The sequence below is a fragment of the Crocodylus porosus genome, unplaced genomic scaffold, assembly GCF_001723895.1.
Source record: "Crocodylus porosus isolate Cpor-Errol unplaced genomic scaffold, CroPor_comp1, whole genome shotgun sequence".
Taxonomy (NCBI): Eukaryota; Metazoa; Chordata; order Crocodylia; family Crocodylidae; genus Crocodylus; species Crocodylus porosus.
In genome coordinates, this window is record NW_017728949.1 from 38,466,039 (window position 1) to 38,477,180 (window position 11,142).

Consider the following 11,142-nt stretch of genomic DNA (forward strand, 5'->3'; position numbering starts at 1 on the left):
CAAAATCAAATACCAAAATTTATGGGTATCTAGAATTTATTTTATTATAGTGATTGAAGCACTGGTAGGCTTCCAAATTGCTTTAAAATTGTAAATATATCAATAAAACTTGTTCGATTGATCTCTCTCTCTCTCATATATATATATAGTGATGTTCCATTTTAATTGTGCAAGAACATGGATTTTGAAGTTTTTAATCACAGAATCTGGGATTTTTAAACAGAGAAAATGAAGATTCCTTGTTATTATATGTAAAATGTTGATAGATTGATTTTATTACCTATTTACTTTCTTCAAGGCATTCCATTCCATAGGATACCCCATTTAAATTGGGTGAAATTTGAGGGCTGTTTTTTGTTTTGCTTCTAGCTCAAGCTGTATGTGCTATTTAAAGTAAAGGTTGCCTAACAAAACATTCCATAGGCATTCAAGCAAGCTAGTTCTGATATCATCCCTATTGTCAAATTGACTGTTTTGTTATTTTTATATGGAAAGTAATTCAATTTGTCTTGCAAATATAGACCTCCTTAATTTGATTTGGCAAGACAGAGCAGTCTCTAAATCAGCTAACACAGAGACATGTGAATGGTTTGAACTATAACCTATGAAAATCAAGATTTTCTCCTTTTAGACCTGACTTTCTCATTAGCAGGGTTCTGACAGCTAATATTTTTTAAGTTTAGTAATATGGATACACTTTACACACATACACATTCTCTGAAATTGGTAAATGATCAATTTTAGCAAAATTGGTATAAAGGTACTTGGATCTGAAAGATCTTAAAATAATTAATCTTTTAAGCCTCATAATGAAGAAAATAGCCACAAACCTGATGGGGTAGAATATCTTCTGAGGGTATAAATTAGCACACTGTATCCTCAAGGGAGCTGTTCCAATTTATGCAAGCTGAGCATCTAGCCTGATGGGATTTTTATCTTTCAGGGAACCTTCAGATATCCCCTTAGCCTCAGGGTATATGTGGAATTGTTTTATTTGTCTGATGTTTTATACCTGTTTTTGATTTGAAAAAAAGTGTTCACATTGTATTTTATCAACATTAAATGTTAGTTGAATTTAGGGTCAGTTAGATAAAATTGTTTACATACTTTTTCTCTCTAACTCTGAAAATGTAATATATATTTTAAAATAAATGAAAAAGCCAGAGAGCCAGGATTACTGTTTTAAGGTCATCATCATCAGATATTAGAAAGCAAACTTCAGTCAAATGAAACTAAACCAAACTTTAGCATCTGTGCACTTTTTTATTAAAAGAGTTTTCCATACTGCCTTGAAGGACCATGAAGTATGAACATTCTAGTGAAACCTTAAGATGATCTCACTTGGAGCCCATCCAATATCCACTGAAATAAAAGGAAAAATTCCCATTGGCGTATTTGAAGTCGGATTGTACCATTGAGGCAAAATGAGTAGTTCTTACTCATTCCTTCCATAGGGAAAACTTCCATTAAGTCAGCTGACACAGAAGTCGGTGGGAATTTTGTTTAAATGAAGACTTAGGCATGACTCTTGATTTACTTTATTGTAATTGAAATCAGCAAGATTGCATATCTTTACAAATAAATAGATAAATATTTCTATAACAAAATATATATACATACATCTTATGCAGGCTTTGCTGGAGGTGGTTAATGATCTCTTTGAGGAACAGACAGACTTAGAGAAAATTGTCAAGAAAATCATGCACCGGGCCCAGACTCTGTTGAAGTGTGAACGCTGCTCAGTGTTACTTCTGGAGGACATTGAATCACCAGTAAGTGGTCCTTCAAATTTTATTAAAGGTCTAATACATGAGTCATGTAATGTCTTTTTCTATTGACCTGAAACTGTTGCATATAACATGTAACTACTTTGCAGAGAATTATTTTTAATATAGAGGGTGCATCCAGGCAAGTGTGGACATGCATCATGTGGCACCATCTACCCACTTGTGGCTCTACACACCGCACATGCAGTCATTTCCCATACTGATAATTTGCAGTGCAGAGTGGCTTTTTTGTTCCCAGGGTCAAAAAAACCCACGCCTAAAATAAGTGGGGTGACGCACATGGCGGCAGCACCACCCAAAACTGGAGCTGGCCAATAGGAGCCACGCTTCAGCTGCCATGCAAGCTCCTCTCTGCAGGAGTGCCAGGGCTGCAGCTTCTGGAGGCCCCCAAGACCCCAGTTTAAGCGCCCCGCCCACAGCACAGTGCTGCACACCAGAGTGCACGTGGCATAGATGTTCCCCAAGGACAAGTAGCAGCAGCATACATTGTGTTGCTGCTGTTTGTCCCTGGAGAAACACAAGTTTCCACTTGTGGGGACATGCCCATAGTTCCTACTTGAAGTAATATGCACTTTATTTTTTTATTGATATTTCTTTCAAAGTGTCTTCTGGTCACCTGATGGCACAAACTGGACTCACACGTTCCTGATGGAATTGATGATACAAAAAGTGATCCACCTTAAGTTGTATGGTCCTCTTGCCTGTGTGAATGGAACAGGGTTTATAGAGCATCTAGGGGATCATGTAACTTTGAAGGAAAGTGCTACTTTTCAGTGCCTAGTAAAAAAAAGGAAAAAAGAATTTATATGTATTCTTTTTCCCCACATGGCACTCATATTTTAGAAGGACACTCTTGTTTTTTAGTATCATCTTCCTGAAACTTGCTGCTAAAATTGTCATGTAACATCTTACCTGCTGGTAGGTTCTTAAAAACAGCTTCATTATATAGAATCAGTTCCAAAGACCCATAACCCAGTTCCTTTATATTCAGTTTTTAGAATCTAGTTTTTCCTTTATGCAGTGTCAGCAAACAGACACTGAATAAAAACATAGGTATTTTTACAGGGTTTTTTTTCTTCTGCATCTTTTATTTTGTTCAAATATAAGTTCACAGATATATGTCTGAATCTTTATGATTTTTTATTCAAATATATAACATTTTGGTTCAGTGTGAAAATTACTATTAAACACAAATCTGGTTCCTCCAAAATAACAGCAAATAAATTTGCCAAGGATTTCCAAGCAGACCATTCTGTTCTCTTAATATATACATATGCCTGATTCTCTTTTGAGGAGAAATGAGGAGTTATTGTGGTGTAAGTGAAAGGAAAAGTAGAACCAGCACCTTTTAATGCTTAATTAACCAACGTGCAGCTAATTGACGGCAAGTGAAATCTGCTGTTAGGGCTAAATCTGTAATATGCTGAGCTTTCTCAACTGTCTTTGTTGCTTATTTCCTTGCAGAATGTGGCTCTTCCTGAACATACTATTGATGGAGGTGTATGTAGGATCTAGAATTTGTATTTTTATACTCACACTGTTAATAAGTTTTGTTTTTTTTTTTAATATTATAGGGAACCATTTAGGAGACTAAAGTAACAAAAGAACTACTCTTAGTTTCCACATGTGGAAATATTGTGAAAAGACCAGACTTCTTGTTATTTTGACCAATTAATTGGTCTCTCAGGCAATAGAAAATCCGGTGAAAAATAAAAGACATATGAATACAAATATCTAGTCTTAGCTTTTATGATAGAAGGTAGCTCTGGCATTGCACAGGGAAAGCAATGTTCACTATTATTGGGACACTCCTGTATTTTTTCAGTTGTATGTCGAGCTTAAGTTTATCCATGCAAAAAACCTCTGATCCGTAACAGAGGAAGAAAATATGTTTCTTGACCCAAGAAAGCACTTGAAGGGAAAAGCTTCCGTCCCCTATGCAATGGGAATTCTCTACTGGCTGTCTCAGATTGGAATTTGACCATGTTGTTCTGCTGGAGTGTTGCAAAGCAACCAAGAGAATCTGGCTTTGCTCTGTGGCGCTTCAGTATTGTCATAGGGTAAAATTTGTCTGAGTGATCCCTTATGCTCAATGGCACCCCTCTCTCACCTCTAAAATCTGCCTGAGTACCTGGGCTTAACAGAGTATTTGCATGGAGAAAAAGTTTCTCTCAGCCAAGACTCAATAATTAATTTCCAGGTTTTCTGCCCCAGATTTGTACCAGGGTCATGCTTCTGCATCCCTGATCTGTAGAGATAGTCCATCCTTGTTCTCATTTGCCTTCCTCTTTTCTGTCCACAAGGTTCCCAGTGGAGTTTATCTGTGGTTCAAATACCAAGAAAGGATGATGTAATGGGGGATATTCTGTCCTTCTGACTAGAGAATAATTGCTCTGCAACAAAGCCATGTTAATAATATAGAAGTCTTTATCAAGAATTTGGTTTCTTGCACTATTTCAAACCTGTACATAGGGCTAGAGGGGACCTCAGAAGGTCATTTAGTCCAACCCTGTGCTCAGGGAAGCATCATCCCTGTCTAAACCAGTCCAGACAAATGTGTTTGTCTGGCCTGGTCCTTAAAACTTCCAGGATAGAAATTTCACACCCTCTCCAGGTAACCTGTTCCAATACTTAACCTCCCTCATAGTTAGAAATTCTTCCTAATATTCAATCTACATTTCCTTTGTTGCAACTTAAGATTGTTACTTCTTGTCCTGTTCTCTCTGGTCAAGGTGTAGTTCATCATCATCCTCTTGACTAACCACTGTTCCTGTATTTGAAGAGTTATCAAATCTCTTCCTTCAACACACACATTTTTCCCAGTTCTTCCAACATTCCCCTGTAAATTATCTTTTCTAGACTGTCTGATCACTTTGATTGTGCTCTTTTTAATTTATCTATGTCTTCCCTGAAGTGTAGTGCCCAAAACTGGACACATGACTCCAGGTGAGGTCTCGCCAGTGCTGACTTGAGTGAAAGAATCATTTCCCTTGACTAGCACACTGCATTCTTGTAAATGAAACCCAGTATGCTACTGGGATGTTTGCAAGAGAAATATACTGTTCACTCACACAGTCTGTGGTCCACAATAACTCCAGACCCTTTCCTGCAGTACTGAAACCCAGCCAGCCATTCCTGAATATACATTTGATTGTTCTGGACTAAATGGTGAACAAATCCTTTGAATGAACATTTGGATGAATCATGGAAACGAATCCTTCTTTAAGGATGTTCACCTTTTTATTTAATTAAGGGAACTGACTGTCTTTATGTATATTAGCTCTTTGAAGTGTTGAGCCTACTCAAGCAAATAGTCTCTGGACTGTGCCCTACTTCCAGAAAGAGTAGGATGGTAAAAAAACATGTGGTAAGAGGAAAAATATAGCTTGTAAGAGGATTAAGAAAATATCAATTATTATAGTTGCTTTTCTGTTATTTACAATGTATAGTTTGGAATATGTGAATAGTTCATGTGTGTATTTTACATTGAACATTTAGTCTAAGGTGACTGTAAAAGTATTGTTAAAATATAAGATGATATATTCCAGTAGAATAAATTAATATATGTTTTTATAACAGGTGGTGAAATTTACAAAATCATTTGAGCTGATGTCTCCAAAATGCAGTGCTGATACTGAGAACAGGTTAGAACTTGTGTCTTCTGTGGTAGTGGATTAACGTTTTTGTAGCTGTTTGGTCTGTTAAAGCTAAGTAGACTTTTATATAATATTGGACATTACTTAATATGAAAAGAGCCTGACCCTGCACTTTTTACTTAGGCAGAACTCCCATTTCTTTTAAAGGGAGTATTGCTTGAATAAAATTCAACATTCACTTACTACCTTTATGTAAATGTAAACTGCAGAGGAAGCAGGAAGGATCTGATGACCTATTATTGCTCATAAAGAATACTACACTATTTACAATTATACATGTGTTGCTTTGTTTGTTAAGTATAAAAATAAAAAAGTAACTTTTTATGTATTCGTAGTATTTTTTCAGATTTGTGTTAATTCATGGGGCATAAAATATTTCTTTGCAGTACTGTCAAAGATTTGACTGTCAGACTGTCCAATGGGTTTTGATTCTCTGTTTTCAAAGGGGGACTGATCTCTGGAAATGGGGATTAGTCAAATGTTAAATTAGTATGCTTGAATGCTAAGTGAGAGTTCATCCAAACTTACACAAGTTTTTTAAACATAACTACATTTCTAAAATTATCAAAACAGATAATTGCCTGTAAATCTATTATTGATAAAATAATAGATTGGAAACAGGAGTGCAAACAGATGTTTCTTGTTATTGGTCTGCTTTCCTAGGAACCAAGTCCTGTAGTGGTCCTTGTGAGTGGTATTTAGTCACCTAAAGGTACCCAGATACTAAATTAATGAAAATACAGGGGTGGTGCTGAATGATTTTTCTTTGATGTTATAGCTCAGCTTGAAAACTAAACCTTTCCTATAAATTACAAGGGAAAGAATAAAATAAGCAGTTTATTCTGATTTTGAAATTAAAATGATGCATATAAAATGCAAATGTTAAACCTAAATTTCAGTAATCTGTCAGACAGGCAGAGAATTTTGTAATTTACCAGCTTTAACTGTGACCTTTTAAACCAGGCTTTAAAGTATGCAGTAAACAAAAATCTACATTTCTTAAAGCTGTACCTCATCACTTTCAAAAATGTAAGGGGAGCTACCATAGCTAATTACTAGGGTGATCAAATGCATTATAGGTTATACAATTTAAATCTTTGCATCTGTAGATCGCAAAGTACTTTGCAAAGGTAGGTAGCAGAGGGAGAGCATAAGGAGCAGAGACTTGTACAAGTAAGACAAAAATAGGCAGAAGCAAAGCCAGGAAAAGAATCCAGGTCTCCCAAATTCCACTTTTGTGCCCTGTCTCCCAACCAAGAGAAGTGGGACAGGTGAGGTAAGGAGTAGAAGGGAAATGACCGATAAGAATCTAGGTAAAGTTGAGGTTATTAAAGCATAAACTTTTGACCTCCTAGTGCATATTGGAATTGTAATTCATTACTTTTGATCAGGAAACTCATTATACCAGTTTGTTTGGGTTTTTTCCTGAGAGAATTAACTGGGAGAGAGACCTCATTTGTCAAGGCATATAGTACTGGGAAATGTGGGACAAGGTTTCTGTTTGTGGTAGTGCCACAAAATCACAGTTCAGACAGGCACATTTGTGTATGAAGTTACTCCTGTGCTCATAGAAGGAAGGTGTTCCACCCATGTGGCATTTTGTTTCATATCCCAAGGAATTTTCCCCAGGGGGCAAAAGGAAGATCAAGGGATATTCCCCAAAATTATTTTGTGTTTTTATTGGTACTTATAAAACAGATAAGATTTTACTTCAAAGATTTGATGTAAATTCCTGGAATTTCTTTTAAAAAAATTACCAAACCAGAAAAATTGTCATGTGGCCTAGCCAAGATGGGTTTCATTTTAATCTTATTAGATATGTGAATACTTCCATGCCTGAACAGTATCAGATTTTTCTATAGACATAATGGTATATGCCCATGTATCTCTGGTCCTTTATCTTTGGTATGAAGAACAATGTTGCTTTTCTTTCATCTCACCTGCTTGGACAGCCCAGTTGGGTATACAAAGGTCACTTATAGACTAGCACTCAGTCTATCACATTTTGATCTGCACAATAATCCCAGCACATGCATTAGTCTGGCTATTTGAACTACAATAAGAAAATAAAGGTTAGCCAGGATACAAAACAATGCCTGAAGCATTTGACATTTGAAAATTATTTCCAATGACTTTTGTCCTTTTCAGACTAGATTCCACAGACTGTATTCATGAAAAACTCCTGCTGAATTAGAATCACTGGATATTTCAGCTGAATAAAAGCTGCAAGATCAGGTCCTTCATTATGACCCCAGTGAGGATCAGTACCATTTCTTTGAAGCTGTAGTAGGAAGCTGAGCAGAATGTAGGCTGAGGACAGGTCTAGTAGAAACTCTAACTGAAAAACAAAGCAAAGGGTGTGAGGAGGAAGAAGAAGGAGTAAACTCTTGGGATAATTCAGCTTTCCAAATTCTGATAAATTTGCTTGCTAAGTTTTAAGAGAAATTGACATTGTTTCTTTGCCCTCTTTTGCCTAAATAATCATAATGATAGATTCATACTCATTTTGAAAAACTATAACTTGTGTTTTAAGAATGAAGTATCAGACCTTTCTTAATATATTCCCCTTTCACAAAAATATCATACCAGTATTTTCTTTCATTTGTGATTCTCTAATTATATCTGAAAAGTCCTGAGGACTGAATTCTCATCTTTGATATGTAATATTTGGTGCAACTGGGGTGAGAGGACAGTGACTTCTGATATGTCTGATCTAGCTTGGGTATAAAAAGCAGAGAAAATGCAGTAGCATAGTCTAGTTGCTTGTGTAAATAATCAGGATCTCAGACAAGCTTGAATGGTATGTACTGGAGTCTTTGAGGCAGCCATTTTGTTTCATTGATATCAAAACTAGCTAGATTAAAGCACCTTGTGCATTCCCTTACATGCTGCAGTCACACTTTTAAGTGCAGTATAAATGTTTTAAGGCATCCTTGTGGTCCTTTGATCCTAAGCGCTGAAATGGCTTGTGGTATGATTTTGCACAAGCTAAAGGTTGCTATGAGTTATGTTGGCTGTAACAGTCCTATAATGCACCATGAGTTTGCAACAGTAGCTTGTTCTCAGTCTTGTTTCTGGCAGTTCCCATGTCTGTCCCTCCATAGTAAGAGTGGGTAAGAGTAGGATAAAATTAACAACCAATCCAGTTTTGTTGTCAAGATTTCAGGGTGGATTGGAGGTCATACTTTTCTAGGGTACCTACCTAGTGATTTTGTGCTGAGGGTTGAATCATAGAAAGCTAGGTTTGGAAGGGACCTCATGAAGTCACCTAGTCCAGCCCCTGTTCAAAGCAGGACCATCCCCAACTAGATCATATCATAGAATCATAGAAGTAGGGTTGGAAGGGACCTTGTAGATCTTCAAGTCCGACCCCTGCCTGGGGAGGAGAAAAACTGGGCTCAAATAACTCCAGCCAGGTAAGCATCAAGCCTCTTCTTAAAGACCCCCAGGGTAGGAGCCAGGCTTTGTCTAGCCAGGTTTTGAAAACATCCAAGGATGGAGCTTCCACCACCTCTCTGGAAACCTGTTCCAGTGTTTTACTATCCTCCTAGTGAGAAAATTATTCCTAATATCCAAGCTAAACTTCCCTTGCTGCAATTTGAGACCATTGCTACTTGTTCTGTCATCTGCCACCACTGAGAACAGTTTAGCTCCATCCTCTTTTGAACCCCCCTCCTCTTTCAGGTAGTTGAAGGCTGCTATTAAATCCCCTTTCGGTCTCCTCTTCTCTAGACTAAATAAGCCCAGTTCCCTCAGCCTCTCCTCATAAGTCATGTCCCCTGGCTCCCTCACCATTTTTGTTGCCCTCTGCTGGATTCTTTCCAGTTTGTCCGCATTTTTTCTGTAGTGGGGGGTCTCAAAACTGAAAATAGTACTCCACATGTGGCCTCACCAGTGCAGAAGAGAGGAGAATAATCACTTCCATTACCCTACTGGCAACACAGCTACCAGTGCAGCCCAATATGCCATTAGCCATCTTGGCAACAAGGGCACAATGCTGGCTTATATTCAGTTTATTGTCCACTGTAACCCCCAGGTCCTTATCTGCAGAGTTGCTGCCCAGCCTGTACTGGTGCATGGGATTGTTCCATCCTAAGTGAAGGACTTTGCACTTGCCCTTGTTGAACCTCATGAGATTCCTTTTGGCCCAATCCTCCAATTTGACTAGGTCACTCTGAATCCTAGCCCTACCCTCCAGCTTATCTACTGCTCCCCCCATGAATTCAAATTAATTTCAGAACTGAATACTAAAAAGTGTCTTCTTTCTTAAATCTGAGTACATCTCTCCAGAGGGTAGTTGTAAAATATTGGTTCATGATATAGATTATATCCTGTAACATACTTCTAAAAACTTCATCCTGAATGATGTCTAGTTTTTTTAACTTGAATTTATTTGCCACTTCAAATGCTTGACACTCATAATCTTGTACAGATTTAATCAGTTTCTTATATAATAATAATAATAATAATAATAATAATAATAATAATAATAATAGCATCCAGATTCTAATCTTCACTATATGTCTTGCATCTCTACCAGTTGGTTATTCTTTTTCTTGGATTTTTTTTTTTTTTTTTTTAAATACAACCAAGGGCTCTGCATCGGTAATTACAATCTTGCCCTTTGGAGGTTTTTTCTTTCAAACTGTTATGCCCCCAGAAATAAATCTTAAATTGTTAAATTGAATGTTTCACTTATCTCCAACATGTTAAATTTGAGTTAGGTTTCTGTCAAACCAGATACTTCATAATTTATTTGTTATATTCACTCAAAAATGCTGACACAAAAGGAAGTAATCAAACTTGCCCTTTCTTTCCTCCCCACTGTGCCCCCCCATTCCTTGGGGGGGGGGGACAGATCATTGCTATTTATGCTTTTACTGATTTTTTTTAAAGAATGTTAGGATTTCTTTGAAATGGACAACTTCCTTGGATTAGTCTGTAGAAACTAGTACAGCCAAATGAAATCAATCTTTCTGCACTGACTGAAGCATTCAGGTATTCTAATACTTTAGATTCTTCTTTTTCATTCATTCATCTGCACTGCCGTGAAGCTGCTAATCACCGTGAAAGCTAGAATATACTTATTTATTTATGGTAAAAAATGTTTCTTAATGTTTTTTAATTAATCCATTGTTTCAAAACTAGGACTTACATGCTCATACAAATAACTGTACATTGCTGAGTATACATTGCCACTACTCCCATGCTAGGGACAGAAATTACACATAAACCGGTTTAAGTGATCAGAAACTTGTTTAAACCCATAACAGAAAAGATGTTCAGTGCACATAAACCAGCGTGAGAACAGCTGAAATTGATCTGAGATAAACCTCGTTGAATGTAGTATTAGACTTAACTGATTTGGCTCAAACCAGTTTATGTAATGTCTGTTCCAGACCCCTTGCTGGTTTAAATTAAACTAGACTCCCCCAACATGCTCACTGGCCTGGGCTGGGCGGGGCTGTCTGCTCCACAGCAGGGCTGGCCCCTCCCCTTTGCTCCCTGGCTGCAGCCCCAGCAGTCTCTGCAGGCGTCTGGCTGGCTTCTGCTCCCCACCTGCCCTCCCCACTCTCTGCTGAGGTGGCATTCCCCCGTCCCTCACAGACATCTCAGCATTAGCTAGGATACTGTGAGGGAGCGGGGGCTAGGGGCGGCCGTGAACCCCCTAGCACCCCCTACTGTCACGTTAGGGTGAC

General features: G+C 37.6%; 1 protein-coding gene across 1 annotated transcript in view; it reads left to right on the plus strand.

Annotated features, from left to right (window-relative positions):
* The window catches only part of PDE11A (phosphodiesterase 11A), a 254,387-nt gene that overhangs the window by 128,937 nt on the left and 114,308 nt on the right, over positions 1-11,142 (plus strand). The window contains exons 4-5 of the mRNA XM_019554498.1: positions 1,632-1,772; positions 5,367-5,431. Coding sequence (XP_019410043.1) covers positions 1,632-1,772; positions 5,367-5,431 — 206 coding nt within the window. The remainder of the gene's footprint in view (positions 1-1,631; positions 1,773-5,366; positions 5,432-11,142) is intronic.